Source organism: Photinus pyralis, unplaced genomic scaffold (genome assembly GCF_008802855.1).
Source record: "Photinus pyralis isolate 1611_PpyrPB1 unplaced genomic scaffold, Ppyr1.3 Ppyr1.4_LG6, whole genome shotgun sequence".
In the NCBI taxonomy this organism is placed as follows: Eukaryota; Metazoa; Arthropoda; class Insecta; order Coleoptera; family Lampyridae; genus Photinus; species Photinus pyralis.
The window spans coordinates 20,315,745-20,333,192 of NW_022170663.1; the positions used below are offsets into that span (position 1 = coordinate 20,315,745).

Genomic DNA, 17,448 nt, shown 5'->3' on the forward strand with positions numbered 1-17,448 from the left:
TCAAGGGAGATACAACTTTATTTCAAAGCAAACAACGATTTTTCGAAATTTCTCATGAAGCTGTAGTAGTAGTAGTACTAGTAGACGTCTGAAGTGACTCGCAACATACGGACTCGGCACAAATGTATCCAGTTGGACACTTACGGATACCATCGCATACTGCGGTTAACTGCCACCCCTTGTCTAACAAAGGTTTTTCCACACAGGGATTCCACCGGCCTAAAAAAACGCAAGTTAATCTCTATAACACAACCCCATCTAATCTCACATTCCCCCTGGACTGCATATTGATCCATCGGGAAGCTTTCATTGTAAAGAAAGCAGAAAGATTGCGGATCGTCACATCCGAGCGAATGACAAGTGTCAGGGTATACACATGACCAGCAAGGTTCATCATTATACGTATCATCAATCCATATTCCGCCGTCACAATATTGACCCGGACAAGGGCCCATACTTGTCGTCATTGGCAAGTAGGTAGTCCTGAAATAGTTTAAACCCATGAAACCCATTTGGTGCGATCGAGATACTTACATTTCGCTGGAGTACTTAGCCCAAATAATCACCTAGAAAAAAATTATGATTTCTTAAAAAAAAAATACCTAACTCACGATCAGTAAAGACTTCATGATGCTGGACGCTTCTGGTTCTGCTGTGTTTTTCGCTTCTATCTTCTTTATATTAACGTAGTAAACAGTTGCAAAATAAAAAGATAAACACGCCATTTCAATCTCTTAAAATCACGAGGATTATTTATTTAGGTATTTATTATATTATATATTATTCCTGCATCGCTTAATATGAAAACTGAAGGTCATTTCAGTATCATTCAAAGGTCGCCTTTTATATATCGACCTGTATCTCGACAACGGAACGTTGTAGTTCATTGCAGTGTAGGGTTTTCAGCAATAGATTCATACTATTAAGTTATTCTTGCATTCCTCATTCTGAAAACTATTTAAAAAAAGATCTAATTCGCGATCAGTAAAAACTTCATGATGCTCGACGCTCCTAGTTCTGCTGTCGTGGTACCGTGTTTTCCACTTTAATCTTCTTTATATTAACGTAGTAAACAGTTGCAAAATAAAAAGATAAACGCTCCATGTCAATCTCTTAAAATTACGGATATTATTTTTTACGTATTTATTCTATTACTGAAACCGCTTGGTAACCACCTAGGGAGCGTTCCCAACGTAGGTAAATAAGGCATTATTAGGTAAATCGATATGTTCCAAAATATGCAACAAACAAGTAAAGTAAACACTATGTACATTTCACCTGTAATATAAATTAATTTTCCTTCATAGTTTTGGTTTTAAGCGTTCCGCTTCTAGAATTACGTATAGGGGCAAGTAATTGAATTGATAACCTTAGATTAATTGAATTTTTTACCTCTACCACTTTCTCCGTCCCTTAAGGGTTGGTGTGGGACTTAAAAACCTTAAACCTTCACGTTAGTAAACTACGTTCGAGGATGACGCCCAAATGTCGCCAACCCCACATCATGTAGCCCTGTCCCTAAAGTTGACAAATTACACGACCTTGTAGATACACGTACACCTGTTGCCTTTCTACAAGAGTTCTTATACGCACCCACATTTGCTGGCATCCAGCCAGCCATCCAGACAGTCAGCCAGCCGGGCAGCCAACCAGCCAGCCAGCCAAAGTGAGATTAAAAGCTACTTTCTCCAAATAAATTTGCAAAAATGCGCTAAAAAGATCTAACTCACGATAAGTAAAAGCTTCATGATGCTCGACGGTCCTAGTTCTGCTGTCGTGGTACCGTGTTTTCCACTTTTATTTACTTTATATTAGCGTAGTAATCAGTTGCAAAATAAAGAGATCATGTCAACCTCTTAAAATTACCGTGTTATTTATTTATGTATTTATTATATTATTATTCCTGCATCGGAGTAGTATAGAACAACTGAAGATCATTTCAGTATCATTCAAAGGTCGCCTTTTATATATCGACCTGTATCTCGACAAAGGAACGTTGTAGTACATTGGGGTGTAGGGTTTTCAGCAATAGATTCGTAAGTACTATCAACCGGCTTTATGGCTCAATGGTAGAGCGTTGGGGTATAAATCCGGAGGTCGGGTGTTCGAACCTGGGTTGAGGCGAATTTTTCATCTGTGGCAGAGATGGAAATTACCTTAGACCAGTTTCGAGCATTCTGCCGGCTATTCCGAATTAGGTTTTCCTGTAGTTTTCCTAATTCGTAAGGTAAATACCGGAGTAGTATAGAACAACTAAAGACCTTCTGCAGAGGCACCTCTAAATAGCATTATGCGGGTCACTCTGTAATTGGGCGCAAGCCTGTTGAGAGCCCAGCGCAAGAGAGAGATGTTAACTTATTCCTGCATTACTCATTCTAAAGCAATTAGTCTGTTAAGTCACGCACCGATGTGGTGGAGGTGAGAATAATAATGCTCTTAGGCCTTTATAGTACCTACTCTAGTAATGAAAGTTAGCGACGAATACAGCTCCCATCCCCCCTCGAGTCTCTGTAAGCGACATGCCATGCGACCATTCGCTGGAAAGCTCTCAATGCTGCATCGAATTGCGTCGTCCCGATCCCCTTCGGTCCCCTTTGTTTGCTAGAATAACTGAAAGATTTTTTGACGGATTTAATTAAACATTCATGCTCGTAATTCGTACCAACAATGTCATAACCCGGTCGCAATAACTATGGATACCTACGTAAAGAGCAGCACAGTTGTAAAATACGAAGTTGTTATAAAACTTGCACTAAGAGGTCTTCAAAAACCATAGTCAAGGGAGACACAACTTTATTTCAAAGCAAACAATGATTTTTCGAAATTTCTCATGAAGCTGTAGTAGTAGTAGTACTAGTACTAGTAGACGTCTGAAGTGACTCGCAACATACGGACTCGGCACAAATGTATCCAGTTGGACACTTACGGGTACCATCGCATACTGCGGTTAACTGCCACCCCTCGTCTAACAAAGGTGTTTCCCCACAGGGATTCCACCGACCTAAAAAAACGCAAGTTAATCTCTATAACACAATCACATCTAAGCTCACATTCCCCTATGACTGCATATTGATCCATCGGAAAACTTTCATTGTAAAGAAAGCAGAAAGATCGCGGATCATCACATCCGAACGAAAGACAAGTGTCATAGTATACACATGACCAGCAAGGTTCATCATTATACGTATCATCAATCCATATTCCGCCGTCACAATATTGACCCGGACAAGGACCCATACTTGTCGTCATTGGCAAGTAGGTAGTCCTGAAATAGTTTAAACCCATGAAACCCATTTGGTGCGATCGAGATACTTACATTTCGCTGGAGTACTTAGCCCAAATAATCACCTAGAAAAAAATTATCATTTCTTTAAAAAAAATAAAAAAAACTCACGATCAGTAAAGACTTCATGACGCTCGACGCTTGTGGTTCTGCTGTGTTTGTCGCTTTTATCTTCTTTATATTGGCGTAGTAAACAGTCAGTTGCAAAATAAAGAGATAAACACACCATTTTAATCCCTTAAAATCACGAGTATTATTTATTTAGGTATTTATTATATTATCCCTGCATCGCTTAACGTGAAAGCTGAAGGTCATTTCAGTATCATTCAAAGCTCGGCTTTTATATATCGACCTGTATCTCGACAACGGAACGTTGTAATTCATTGCAGTGTAGGGTTTTCAGCAATAGACTCGTATTGTCACGTTATTCCTGCATTCCTCATTCTGAAAGCTATTTAAAAGAAGATCTAACTCGCGATCAGTAAAAACTTCATGATGCTGGACGCTCCTAGTTCTGCTGTCGTGGTATTATACCGTGTTTTCCACTTTAATCTTCTTTATATTAACGTAGTAAACAGTTGCAAAATAAAAAGATAAACGCTCCATGTCAATCTCTTAAAATTACGGATATTATTTTTGACTATTTATTCTATTACTGAAACCGCTTGGTAACCACCTAGGGAGCGTTCCCAACGTAGGTAAATAAGAGATTATTAGGTCAATCGATATGTTCCAAAATATGCAACAAACAAGATGTACATTTCGCCTGTATTATAAGTTAATTTTCCCTCATAATTTTGGTTTTATGCGTTGCGCCTCTAGAATTACTTATAGGGGCGAGTAATTGAATCGATAACCTTAGATGAATTGAATTTTTCACCCTTACCACTTTCTCCGCCCCTTAAGGTTTGGTGTGGGACTTAAAAATTGAGAGGAGAAGGTTCAAATGCTGACATCATAAGCTTTCGTTTGGTACCTATAGAACCTATATATTGTTGTGTGGAAAGAGACGTTTTTAGTTTCGACACTTTCCGTGAGATAATTTCAAGAAGGTTAGTTACGAATCAGCACAGGTTTGGTTCGTTTTGCTTGAATTTGTGTTTTTTTTCAAAATCTGTGTAGTTGTGTAAGTTTTGTTAAAATTGTATCGCTTATGTAAATTGTTTAATTTTAGATATGATTCTAGAAGTAAGGTTTGTGATAAGAAATATTTTTATCATGCCAAATTTAATTACTTATTTATTATCCCTGCCTTGTTCTGGGTCCTCAATAGGCTTGCGCCCAATTACAGAGTGACCCGCATATGCTTTTTAGAGGTGACTCTGCAGAAAGTCTTAAGTTGTTCTATACTACTCCAATATTTACCTTACGAATTAGGAAAACTGCAGGAAAACCTAACTCGGAGTAGCCGGCAGAATGCTCGAAACTGGTCTAAGGTAATTTCCATCTCAGCCACAGATGAAAAATTCACCTCAACCCAGGTTCGAACACCCGATTTATAGCCCAACGCTCTACCATTGAACCATAGAATCGCTTGACTGGGCACGTGTTGATTCGAGTTTTATTTGAAAATTCATGAGGAAGGAGTATATTTAATCGTGGAAGTGGTATTTCGTTTAATACTGAAAATAACCACAAGACGGGATTTTTTTGCGAGCATGAGAGCATGTAGTTGGCAAAATTGTTACGACCAGGTTAATGGATTATAAAAAAAACTGTGTCGTTAAGATTTCTTTTTTAATTGTCCATCGAACGCTTGGATGTGTGGTATGTGTAAAAACGAGCTCTGAATGCGTCTTTTTTTCCAGCGTCATTATTTAAGTTTCTGGTTGCCAAATAAATTAACTGTGTGTTTAATCGAACCCTAAGTGCGACCCAGATAAAATTTTCATATCAGATGTTTTTATTCGAGCCCAAGAATAATATCTTGTGTCTTTCAATTTAACAATATTCAAGTCAGTAGTGGGACTTTTCATTGTAGTGAATGCCGGGCGTGTACAAGGTTTCAACTTGAGCTAGCTGTACGAGGTACTTTTCAAATGTATTGCGCACTATTATTTTTACGACTGCCATGTGATGACATTCTAATTTGTAGGGGAAGCTTAAAAGAAACTTGTCAAGTACTAGAGGGGATCTTTGAGAAATTGATTGGGAATTTGGGTGAGGCTAGAGAAAAGAATTCGATCCAAATTATTCTCAATTACCCGCGACCACTTTTGTACCTACTTTTCTTCGTTACTTACATTTTCTAAATGAAGAACGTGTTCCGGTCTTCATTGGGGGTAACTAAAACCGCAATTTCTTGCATCATGTGCGTATGTTATGTGCATAATGAACGATTTAATTATGATTAATGACGAAGGATATAATTATTATAAAATATTGTGTCAAAATAACATATTATATAAACCTACCCATGTGTACCTATGCTGTATACACTTTACGCTAATGACAATTTACAACGATATAAAAATATTTACTTGTAAAATGCATGACACTTATAAATGCATCAAAAAGGCCGCTTTATGTAGTACACCACAAGCGTTTGAAATGTGACAATGAATTATATTACTATTCACAAGTACGGTGTAATTACCTCGGGCACATCACATTACGTCAAAATAATTTTATGCGTTCATGATTTATTGAATTTATTTGGGTTTTTCTTATCTTTGATAATTTATCGTTGAGTATCTGCACACTGACATAACCATTGCATGATTAATTACTTTTAAATCAAATTGAATTAATTTAATTTACTGTTAACTGTTCATTATGGCATACTACTACTACAATACTTTAAAGCGAATATTTCACAAGTATTTTCATGAAATCTACATCTAAGGCCTACCTAAATTTCATCCACCCGCCCATCTGGGTTCACGAAATCACAATCGGTAGCAAGTAAATGTGATCTTAAATGATTGACAAAATTAATTGTTTATTGTCGGAAAGCAGGCCAGACGAAGATGTCAGACCCAGTAAGAATCATTACGAGGAACGGATGGAAGAGGTATCCAAAATATCTGCCTGACTGGCGTATTCAAATTTAATAAGTTGAATAAGTCCAACGCTGGGCATTCGGTTTTGAACCACGAGACCGTCATGTAAGCGGAACAACCTAAATGAGTGAGTGAGCTATTAATGGATTGCATGCCGAAAGAGAGTTACTTGACGCCATGAAGTAAATGTAAACGGTTCAATGTCCGATAAGTTACACCAGTTGCGGCAATCCCCAAAAGAATATTGAAAACGTACCAATACACCCGGACATCCAGGTTACGTTATCTATTGTCCATTTTGAAGGTCTTTCCGAAAAGAGCCGTACCGGTTTGTACTATAGGAAAACTATCGGTTACAACCAAATGTTATATAGGGTACTGTAATTTTTTTTATTTGTATAAAAATAACGATCGGTCCTCTTTAAGGAAGGGTACAACAGAAATATTTTATTGAAAAGCGGTTGATTAAATTACCTACGTGTGAACCGTTTGACTTTCTTTTCAGGTTAAAGTTGCTTTAGTCAGATTAAACAAGAGCAGTTGAAAGTTCGTTTTAATTAGCACGATTAAGATTGTGCCAAGCGCGTCAAAGAAAAATACAGTCTTCCGTATTCAAATTTAATGAAATTTCGTGCGCATATAGAGTTTGTACAGTGTAAAATATATGCTCTTGTAGAGGAGTTCATATTTCTCTAAACGAAAGGTACTTTCGAACTATAATTCTATTAAAAAAAATTACTTCTACTCCTTTCAAACCCAAACTTAATCAACAGGTCGGTCACTAACGCACACAAGCCTTGTAGGAAAAGGATCAAAATTGACACTGTTCTATACCCAAACTCATATTTCTACCAAAAAAATGTCTTCTGAAGTTTAATTTAGAAGACTTATACAGAGCAGGTAAAATTGACACTTTTTTATGTAAGTTATGGTGACAGTGCATGAAGAAGCCCTAACTGACGAAAGTATCAAGAAAGTTATCTTAATTAGGTTTACATAACAAAAACTGCTGACTGGGAATTGCGGGACAAGGTTTCACTGAAGGTTTTGAGAAAAGCAAGATTACACATTTAAACTAGCGCGTGATTTAATTAAAAATAACAGCTTTATTTAATAAAAAAAATATAGGTAGGGATTAATCCGGAGGAGATTTTTAAAATCATTTCGTTTTGAGCAAGTATATCGCTCAGTGAGAATAATCAAGCGTAATGCATTCGGGTTTTTGCTGTGGTAGAACTCAAGTCTAATTGGGTTTTTCTTGCCCCTAGCGCATTTGGTAAGAGAAGTAAAGTTGGGAAGCATGGGGATGTTATTAGACAACGTAAGCAAAGTCAAAGAAACAAATTTGTTGCGTTAGAAGGATAATAGGCGGTTTACCTTTTTATTCAGTGATATGGTATAGATCTGTATAAATTTGTATCTACTTATTAGATTTGGGTTTCTTTTTGACTTGTGCTGCCGGTGGTATATCGTCTTCCATTGTAGCTATTTCGACAATTTGCTTACTTTTCGCCTTAATATCATTGTAAGTTGGAACCGACGCGTCTTCAATTACGATGTCGGAGAGAAGCGCTGCAAAATAAAGTTAATTAAACTGTTGTTAACATCGCAAAGACCCACATTCTTCAACTTCCTCATCTTCAAGCGTGACAGACGTACAGGTCGATGATTGCAGTGCCTGGAAGAACTTGTAGGCTTGATCCTTCTTTTCTCCTTCGAGCGGACCCATGGCGTTATTTACCAGGATAGTTAATTTTGGTATGAGTTGGTCGATAATTTTGATGCCTAGAGAGAGGATTTACGAAAGGTTTAAGTAAGAGACTTTGACTTGCCGTCTTCTTCAAAGTAGGGCGGAGGAAGGACGGCTCCGGCACTCGTCGGCGCTTTTCTAGGAGATTTAGCTCCTTTCGTGTCGGCTTTTGTGTCTTTTCCCTTAATAATCGCGCACTTTTGATTAAGCTGTTGTAACGCAGCACGCACTCTTGCCAATAACGCGCCCTGCTGCAACATCAGTTCTTTCAAATCGTCCTTTCTATTTATCTGTGCTTGAATGTCATTGAGTAACTTTTGCTTCTCAGCTTTGTACCTGGAAAATCGCGTTCATTGTGAAGTCTAACTTAGTCAACTTACTCAAAAGTAGTACTGTTCATCGTATACAACAACGTCGTGTACATTTTATCCGCGTGGTCCTTTTTCTTCAACAGTATATCTCGATCGTTTTTGCTCTTTTTCAGTAGTTCTTGTAACCTTTTAGACTGCTTTTGCTGTTCCTGCAAGCTATACATAAATAATAATATAATAAAGTACATGTGCTGTAGACCGTTGCACCCTACCATGGACATATATCTTCGAAACTTGATACGTAAGTAGTTTCCTGTAGAGTTTTCAATATCTTTTGGATGTTTTCCAATTCTTGCTCTAACGCCACGTCATCACTAGACCGCGGAACCACAACTTTTCCCAAATTTATGTCGCTCTACAATTAGAAACGCTGAAATCCCACAGCCGCCAATAAAACCTACATACATCCCTTCGAATCAACGTCCCCATATTAGTCGTCAAATCTGCCACCTCCTTGCGTACTATTTTCAGAGATTGTTCTCTGGCTTTCATGTCTCGTTTAACAATTCGCTCCAGCTCCTTAAACTCCTGTTTCCGATCGTCGAGGTATTCCGTCGCCAACTGCCCTAACTCGGTTGTGCGAATCATACATTTACTTTGAACAAAGCTATCATATTTTAATGTCCCCAGTACCACATCAAAGTAAATGGAGTCCTAAGGTATAGATACAATATTGTCGCATTTCTAAGGTATCATGCGAACCTTTTTCAGGATGTTTAGTATATTTTTGTAAGTTGCTCGCACTGCAATTGCAGCCTCCTTCTTCAGAATGGCGTCCTGTACCTTTCCCGTTACTGTTTGTGCCTGCTCTTCTATCGGTAGAGGCTCCACGCCTTCATAAATCAATCTGTCCTCTAACTCTGCTAACTCAAGCTGAAATGTTGCTGAGTAGCACGTATAACTAATGGTTAACAAGCTACCTTCAAAGAGATGAGCGTTTGAGTCTTCTGTTTCATACGGTAATTCATTCGGTCAAGAAGTTTCCTTTGATTAAAATTTCCTTGGTGAAGATGATCAATGACTCTCTGCAATGACATGGAGAATTGGAATTAGCTTCTTGTTAAACGTACGATAGGAGGGAGGTTCTGGAATCCCAACTGCAAGTCTCGGTGTTCCGCAAGTGCATTTCGCAGTTTTTGGCGATCACCCTGAATCGCATTGTCCAACTCGGCGCGATTATCTTTAATATCTTTCCGTAACTGCTTGATCTCCTTCAGTTGCTTCTTTCTCGCTATAGCCGAATCGCACGACAATATCTTTCTATCTCTGGCTGAAACAACCTTTTATCGCATTTGGTACCGGAAAATTTCATTTACTGTAGAGGTTTATTAAGCCTTTGTATTGCGTTAATTTATCTTTTGTGGTCCATCGGGTGCTTTGCATCCCGTGCAGTCGTATTTTTTTTGCTGATAACATATTCATCTTGGAAGATGTTTTCAATAGCAATTAAATGTATAGGAACTGCATAAATATTGACACTGATGACAGGAGGTTCGACAGTCTTTTTAAATAAATTTGACAATTTTACACACAATAATCAATCGTTGGAATATTTGGTCTTCTGCCCGTCTGTCCTAAAAACCACAACGCCTTTGGGTAGAGATGCCAATGTGGAGTGCTTTGTCGTGCTTGTAGGTTGTTCGCGAGTTCTCATATAGGTACACAGGCAGACGGACAAAAAGTACAAATTTTAATCAGCTATGACCGTTTGCACCGACAAATTTAAGTGGAGCTTAGCTTAAGCGTATATACTTAGCTTAAAATCCATGGCAACGATTATTGAGACAATGGTTGCCATAGATTTTACGCTACGCTTAAACTAAGCTCCGCTTAAATTTGTCGGTGCAAACGGCCATTAGGCCCTTGACCATTAAGCTGGATTCACATGCATACGAAATCCAACGATACGATCATCCGAAATGCTTATGATTGGTCAATAATTTGAAATGTGCTTGACATTTCAAACTATTGACCAATCATAAGCTTTTCGGATGACCGTATCGTCGGATTTCGTATTCATGTGAATGTTTGGGAAAAACTGACGAAGGCAGTAATTAATTTCCATTGGTTAAGGTTTTTAGATCTACCAATTCATTAAAAAAAACGCGGTCAGCCTTTTCCATGGTTGCTTTTAGTGAATGCAATACCGTGATCGCGGAATCCCGAAATACCGGGATCCTGCAGCCTTTTTGCGGGATTAATCCCGTACGTAAATGGAGCGGGATTGCAGAATTTATCGACCACGATTACCACCATACATTAGCAACTCTGCGAATTTGATTATTTCGCATATTTTTATTGTTGCAATTCATGCAATAATTACGCGCAAACCTGTATCTGTTATTAACTTTGTTAAACAGCGAGTGAGTGCAAATCAAACTTATTTTGCTACTGTTTTAAAAAGCAGGAACCGTTATTCTTGTAGAAAAGTCGTCACGTCGATTGTTTATAAAAGACTATAGTAGTAAAGTGGCTGTATGGAAATATTTCAGCGAATATATTCTAGAAATTCAGATAAACATGAAGGGGCCATAAAAGATTGCTCACCGACGACAAGAAAAGACGACGGATGTGATTAGTGAATGCAATACCGGGATCGCGGAATCCCGAAATACCGGGATCCCGCAGCATTTTTGCGGGATGAATCCCGCACATAAATGGAGCGGGATCCCGCGGGATTTGCGGGACTGAGGAATTTGGCGACCAAGGAGACGACTCTGTGTACTTTGTTAATGAAACGCATAACTGAGATGTTAATGTTTAAATAATTGTTAAACTTTTTTCGTTAAAAATGTACTATGATTTTTGAGGCACTTTAGAAGTTCACCTTTTTTTTGAGTTCTAAGTTAGGCTGAAGGTACTTTTTTGTTAAATATTGTGATAATTAGCGATTTATTTTAATACAGAAGTTATAACCGCACAGAATTGCTTAGGTACCTATTTGCAAATTTATTTAAACTTTTGCGGGATCCCGCAAATACCGGGATCCCACGGGATTAACATCTAACAATCCTCAAAATACCGGGATTGAGATTTTGCTGCGGGATTGCATTCCCTAGATGTGATGCATTCTTTCCGCGAAATACAATGTGTTTTCTTGAGAATATTTTGTTAACTGAACAACATTGCTTATTTTAGAATGTTTTTAAAATTTTGCGGGATCCCGCAAATACCGGGATCCCGCGGGATTAGGTACTATCTAATGATCCCGCAAATACCGGGATCGAAATTTTGCTGCGGGATTGCATTCCCTAGTTGCTTTGCATTACGCTGATCTAAACAATGTAAGTAAGGTTATACCCATATATTAAAAAGAAGACTGGATCCTATCCTTACGTCCCATCGGAAGGCGACATAGAACAACAAAATTTCGTTGATTCCAATCATCCCGATCAAATTTCTTTATTTTTCATTTGCCCATTATATGTACCTACCTATCAATTATATCTGTCATATGAGATATATAAAGCAGTCTATGACGCCCGAGGGCATAATGGATTGTCATTTCATTATGCCGTCAAACCAAGGATGATATATAGTTATAAGGATTGCTCGATCCCTATACTTGTAATGTTGCCCGCGTTTAAGTCATAGGTAACGTCACCAACGGACCTGGCTGTCAGAATTGACAGTTATAATCCCAGAACAGATGGATAAAGTTTAAATAAACTGATTTAGCTGAAATTTCCATGGATGATGAAGAGCAAAAAAACCAAAAACGCAAGATGAAATGGGTTCACGACATTTTGAGTATGCGAAAAACCGAAAATTGGTGATTGGTGATTGTTGATTGTGTAGCGAACTTTCCAGATATCTCGATATATATATCGAGTTGCTTGGTATCAGCTATAGTTAAAGCACAGATTACCCTCCACTTTAATCTGTGGTTAAAGATAAAACCTTTGACAAAACGTTGCCTAAAATGCTCATAAAAAAATCGTTAAAAGATGCGCACAATAATTGCATTGTAACACAAACTGATCAATTATAAACAGGTATAAGTCGATTAATAAAAATCATATTTATTCATTACTCATTCAGTAGGTAATTCTAATTCGTTCAATTTCCTTCGGTCAGGTACAAGGGAAACGTACCGTGCGAGTTTAGTTGCCTATACATCCCCAGTTTAAAACTACCCAAGATTAATAAACATTCCTCTTCACATTTCCTTTTACCTCAGTGCTTGATTATTTATATCTTATATATCTGAAATAAAAGTGTATTTTCACGCATTATTGTTTACAGCACATTTTTAATGTAGATCAATTTTTTTATCCTAGTACTATTTAGAGACAAGTGATAGGGATTTTGTAAAACTATTCATACAATTAAAAAGAGCATAAGTAGACCTATGTGAAGCCCTTAGTTTCACCTGTAAACAATTAGGACTACCATGAATAAACAAAACGCAGATAATGTCCATAATAATGGTTTATTTGGAAAAAAAAGTGTTTTGGTCTCTTCTGCAGCCCTTTTCTTTACTTATCTATGTGTTAGCTCTTGCATGAAAGGACTAACCAACTTCTGGGATTTTAAGAACTTGTGGAAATACAAGGTCATAAACTGGAAACTTATTAACTTATTTTGTAATGTAATACTAGAAATATGAAAAATTACAGATTCAATTATGGACAAAGCACTTTAAATAGTATATACAATCTTACTATACAAGTTAAGCAAACAGACAAGAAACAAATCACAGCAATTTCTTGCAAGATGCACCCGCCTCGTCATCACAATCAGCTTTGTTCTCCATTTCTATTTGGCTCATTTCCATTTCAGTCTTTTGAATTCGTTGTAATTTCTTCTTCTTGATGAAATCTCCTCCTAAATAACCCAAAATTCCACAACCAAGCGCAGTAACTGCTCCAATTTTAAATCCTGCAACCGATCCAATGGGGCCGCCAACCATTGTCCCTATACAAGTACCTGCAACAACATACGAAGCGCCCTTTAATCTAAAAGAATAAATTGTAAAATAATATCGCACAATATCACAATATAGTACTTTGCCGCTTTGATTAGGTTTACCAAGCCCTCTTTTACATTCACCCCAGCAGACTCTATATTCCTTTCCACCTCCGTGACGGACTCCTTCTGCTCTACAACGAGTTCTTGAAGGTTTTCAAAAATGGTGTGAACATCTTGAATATCTCTATTCAAATCTTCAATTCTCCGTAACTGCCTTTCTTCGTCATTTAAATCGATAAAGTCGTCTTCTAACTCTAGCTGACAATTTTGTAAAGTCAGATTTTCAGTGTCATCCTCTAAGCTATGATCGGTGTAATACTTTAACTTACTTCTAGCTACAAGTTCCAGATCTGAAAGCGCCCCAATGATTACTTCAACCACCTGCACCTACTACTTGCCTAAGTAATCTTTAAGTAAGTTTTCAATTTGATTTCTTAATGGTGTGGCATGTTTGTTAAATTGGTCAATTTGGGAATCTTGCACTTGATTTTTTAAAGCATCCAACTCGTAAATTAGACCTTTTAGTTGATTGTTTACGTTACTTTTTTGCCGTAGCTCTTTTTGAATCTCCGCAGAATTTTGCTCGCTGATATACTAAAAAGCGCGAACATTAAAATTGTTAGAGGTAATTAAATCGAATTACCTTTTCAATAGAAGCCTTATAGTTATGGAAAGTCTGTCTGTGATGAGGTATAACTTCGTCTTTAAATTTGGTTAAAGGTATTTCGATTATTTTAAATGGCTGCTTCTCAACATTACTAGCTGATGATATCATTTTGTTATCTGTTACTTTTGCAACATTTTTTAATAATATAAAAATAAACAAGAATTTTGACAAAAACACAAAGGAAAACAAATCCTTTGATCTTTTGAACTATCCTGTGTAAAATTAAACTACGTAGTGACTCACTGGAACTACCTTTAAGCAATATACAGGGTGGCACACTCGTAAGTTGGTGTACGGACGTATAATGGGATGATGATTCTGTTCATCCACACTACACCCTGAAATTCGCGTTGTCGGTCAGGCTCTTCTTTAGCCATGGACTTCTACTGCTGGAGGGTTGTGGCTGTATTTTGATTTCGCTACACTGATGATGGTCGCGAGTTCAAGCACATTTTCTTTCTTCCGTGCACGCAGTGCGGTTGCAACGGACACACCTCGGAACATATCTGAATTTGAGGCTAGGGTGCTCCAATCGCTGGCAGATGAAACACTGAGGCACCGGTCGGTTAATTTAGAGCAAAGATACCTTCCACTTTGATATTGTGTCATTGCATCTGCTCATGGTGGTGGCTCCAGCTTCAGCCGGTCCAGGAAAGTATGGTTTTGTCATAGGTTATACCTTATATTTAGGTAACTTAGGTGGCTGTAACCGAGGTCTTACAGCTCTTTTTGAAGTTCTTCGGGCGTCGTTCTCTCTCTGAAGTAATTAGGTGTAAGTGAGAAAGCTTCTGATTCTGTAAGCACTCGCTTGGATGAATTTGCATCTATTCGCCGTTTGTGCTAATGACGCGTGCGTCAGTGCCGATGGCCCTGGAAGCCGGTTGAGAGTTGCAAGAAGTTGCGTTATACTGGGACGATTGCTAATGACACGGTCACCATCTTGAGGCACCTCCAGAGGCAAAATCGTGGTTTCAGTACGAGCCTATGGAGGACGTTCTTCTGCAGGGAGGAGCCTGGTAGGGCCTTCCTCGCTTTTTGGTGTCTATGAGGTATCCTATCAGGCACTCCAGCGGCAGTACTTTCAAGCGCACGTCACATTTGTGACAAAACCGAATTCTCCGATTGGGCCAGGTAAGGGAGAGCACCGAAGCAGAGGGACCCAGTTCCGTTGAGACGGAGGGGGCTCAATCCCTCGCTATTGACCTCCAGGGGGCGTCGAGATTATTTTACTGATGCCCTTCGAGCCTTAGAAGTCGAGGAAGTTGTGGACAAGCTTTTGGCTCGTGTGGCGGTTCTTTGTTCTGATCAGGAGGTCGGTACAGTCGTCACCAGGGGATGGGGGAACTTAGTATATCAGTCATGGACGAGCTAACCTTCTTATAAAGCAATTTGCTGCACATTAAGGGGACGACCTGTTTAATAGGCCGGCAATTTACTGTACAGAAGACAAGCGTACCTATGCTTCATACAAGAACTTTGGGTTTACAGAAGACGCGTAAGTGGTCCAGCAAGTAGAGAAGTCTCTTTGGACAGCCGGCTGAACCCTAGGACTTGCATTTATGTCGATAGACAGATCGAGTGAAGCAACTGAGACTATAGCAGGGTGTCCTATCCTTTATTGAGAAGAACAGGCTCTGAACCATATTGGAACGCTTGCATTTTGAAGGCGGGAATACGTCTTCCAGACGACACATTTAAAATTGATCATAGGTTACGTATATGCTAATAATAGTTATTTACATAAAAATCAGGAAAATGACACATTACTGGCAAGGACATATTAAATTAGAGTACTGTAATTTCCGAGTCAAGTAATGTCATTTTACTGACGAATTTTGTATTAAATTTTACCAGAAATCGTATTTTAATCATAGACATATGAGAATAAGTTTTAATATAAAATTTTAATTTTCATATAGAACACCCCGTGTGGCGCAGTTCAGTTAAAGCTGATGAACTGTGGTGCTAAGGGTCCCTGGTTCGGACATGGATATCTGTAAATGTATAGTGGGTTGGGTTGGTAGAGCAGCGTTGACTGTAACCCCGCCCACTCAAAAATAAAGAAAATAAAATAAAATAAAAAATAAACATTTGTTTAATGGCAATCTATCAATGATGGCAGGAGTGATTATAAGCATTTAACAATGTGACAGGTGCGGCAGTCATAGCAGGTTCGGTCGGTTAAAGTGACAGGCGGCAGCAAAAGTAGACTCCTCTGCCTCCGTCATGGAAACATTTTCCTGACATAAAGTAGGCATGAAAATGAAGGTTTTATGACGATTTTGGGTAAAAAGGGTAAAAATTTAGTTTTTGCAGTAGATTTTTGGATTTTTTTTAGTATGTATGCATACGTATATTAAGGGTGGTTCTTATATTGGAAATCTTGGAAGTTTATCGATCTACACCTTTGAAATCAATCAGCAGTGTATTGAAAAAATGAGTGTGGGGCGTAAGCCATTTTACATTACGTGAAGACTTCGCGATGTGAATCACGCCCAATGTATAAACACCTAGGGTTTAGGAATTCAAACGCTAGACACTAGTTATAGCGAGCGACGTTAAATAAAATGCTGCTGCGTTTTATGGAATATATTTACAATATGTACAACAGTACAAAATGGTAGCCGAATTACACGCGGCGAGCGCTGCCGTCGAAGTGAGCGTGTGGATGCTGGCAAGGCGAACTGTTTTAGATGATAATTCAGTAAACTGGCTTGCAGTTCATGTTCATAATCAGATATTCGCTTATTTTTTAGGCGTCCGCTTATCCTTACCGCAACACTTCTTACCCATTCCTTAACAAAGGGCCTTTGTGAAACGTAAAAAACGAGATTCTGTTTACACCCGGACCAGGAATTTTGGAGATGCTTTTACATGTAGCTATACTACAAATGTTATCGCCACTCATCTAAAAAATACTTAATTATAACATACAAAAATGCATATAATTGGCAAACTTACCTCTTAAATCACAGCTATGAAAACACACAATTCACAAACTAAATGTCCTTCTATTGCACCAAACAAGCATCTCTAGCTAATAATGTCCTCACACAGTCACCAAATAAACTATAACCCAAGGAAATTTCACAAAACACCCATGCAACTACAAACAACAGTGAATGTCAATGTCTGTCCTCCCGGTGATGTACACATCCCGTTCCTCCCGCTTCCGCCCACATAGTTACCAGGCAACCTATACACTTTACCGATCTTGGCCACAATGAACAGAACACAATTGCTTCAAGGATGGAGTGAGCTTGCGAAGAGCCAAGGACTGCTCTAGCAAAGGAAAACAAAGGGAATTGAGGCAAGTTTCTAAGAATCTACTTCTTTATCGCTTTCAGTTGAAGGTGAGTGCTCGGTACAACACAAAGTTAATCTGGGAGCGACTTCATTGAACA

General features: G+C 38.4%; 4 protein-coding genes across 4 annotated transcripts; all 4 read right to left on the minus strand.

Annotated features, from left to right (window-relative positions):
• LOC116174527 lies at nucleotides 1–725 on the minus strand. The gene is made up of 4 exons (XM_031492461.1): nucleotides 612–725; nucleotides 535–566; nucleotides 269–483; nucleotides 1–219 (listed from the first exon to the last, which is right to left on the minus strand). The coding sequence occupies exons 1-4, from the start codon at nucleotides 723–725 to the stop codon at nucleotides 53–55; spliced, it is 528 nt and encodes a 175-aa protein (XP_031348321.1). The 3' UTR covers nucleotides 1–52.
• Nucleotides 726–2,776: 2,051 nt separating this feature from the next.
• LOC116173141 lies at nucleotides 2,777–3,464 on the minus strand. Its single transcript, XM_031490431.1, has 4 exons — nucleotides 3,395–3,464; nucleotides 3,317–3,348; nucleotides 3,051–3,265; nucleotides 2,777–3,001 (listed from the first exon to the last, which is right to left on the minus strand). Exons 1-4 carry the CDS (start codon nucleotides 3,410–3,412, stop codon nucleotides 2,829–2,831), a joined length of 438 nt encoding a protein of 145 aa, XP_031346291.1. The 5' UTR covers nucleotides 3,413–3,464; the 3' UTR covers nucleotides 2,777–2,828.
• A 4,176-nt stretch (nucleotides 3,465–7,640) lies between these two features.
• On the minus strand, nucleotides 7,641–9,896 carry LOC116174676. Its single transcript, XM_031492622.1, has 10 exons — nucleotides 9,723–9,896; nucleotides 9,477–9,676; nucleotides 9,327–9,431; nucleotides 9,109–9,279; nucleotides 8,812–9,060; nucleotides 8,619–8,761; nucleotides 8,416–8,562; nucleotides 8,118–8,371; nucleotides 7,906–8,070; nucleotides 7,641–7,857 (listed from the first exon to the last, which is right to left on the minus strand). Exons 1-10 carry the CDS (start codon nucleotides 9,826–9,828, stop codon nucleotides 7,706–7,708), a joined length of 1,692 nt encoding a protein of 563 aa, XP_031348482.1. The 5' UTR covers nucleotides 9,829–9,896; the 3' UTR covers nucleotides 7,641–7,705.
• Nucleotides 9,897–12,975: 3,079 nt separating this feature from the next.
• Nucleotides 12,976–14,653, minus strand: LOC116174528 (syntaxin-17). Its single transcript, XM_031492462.1, has 5 exons — nucleotides 14,468–14,653; nucleotides 14,021–14,251; nucleotides 13,776–13,971; nucleotides 13,415–13,727; nucleotides 12,976–13,364 (listed from the first exon to the last, which is right to left on the minus strand). The coding sequence occupies exons 1-5, from the start codon at nucleotides 14,651–14,653 to the stop codon at nucleotides 13,103–13,105; spliced, it is 1,188 nt and encodes a 395-aa protein (XP_031348322.1). The 3' UTR covers nucleotides 12,976–13,102.
• Nucleotides 14,654–17,448: the final 2,795 nt, after the last annotated feature.

Bases quoted from the DNA above. Each gene is read 5' to 3' on its own strand.
- LOC116174676 (XM_031492622.1), bottom strand. From the start codon at position 9,828: ATGAATATGTTATCAGCAAAAAAAATACGACTGCACGGGATGCAAAGC. The intron at 9,677-9,722 runs GTAAATGAAATT...AGGTTGTTTCAG, and splicing joins AGGCTTAATAAACCTCTACA to CCAGAGATAGAAAGATATTG. The intron at 8,563-8,618 runs GTAGGGTGCAAC...ATTTATGTATAG, and splicing joins TTCGAAGATATATGTCCATG to CTTGCAGGAACAGCAAAAGC.
- LOC116174528 (XM_031492462.1), bottom strand. From the start codon at position 14,653: ATGACACAATATCAAAGTGGAAGGTATCTTTGCTCTAAATTAACCGAC. The intron at 13,972-14,020 runs GTAATTCGATTT...CGCGCTTTTTAG, and splicing joins ATAAGGCTTCTATTGAAAAG to TATATCAGCGAGCAAAATTC. The intron at 13,365-13,414 runs GTACTATATTGT...TTATTCTTTTAG, and splicing joins AACCTAATCAAAGCGGCAAA to ATTAAAGGGCGCTTCGTATG.
- LOC116173141 (XM_031490431.1), bottom strand. The intron at 3,266-3,316 runs GTAAGTATCTCG...AAACTATTTCAG, and splicing joins GCTAAGTACTCCAGCGAAAT to GACTACCTACTTGCCAATGA. The intron at 3,002-3,050 runs GTGAGCTTAGAT...GCGTTTTTTTAG, and splicing joins ATATGCAGTCATAGGGGAAT to GTCGGTGGAATCCCTGTGGG.
- LOC116174527 (XM_031492461.1), bottom strand. From the start codon at position 725: ATGGCGTGTTTATCTTTTTATTTTGCAACTGTTTACTACGTTAATATA. The intron at 567-611 runs GTGAGTTAGGTA...ATTTTTTTCTAG, and splicing joins TCATGAAGTCTTTACTGATC to GTGATTATTTGGGCTAAGTA. The intron at 484-534 runs GTAAGTATCTCG...AAACTATTTCAG, and splicing joins GCTAAGTACTCCAGCGAAAT to GACTACCTACTTGCCAATGA.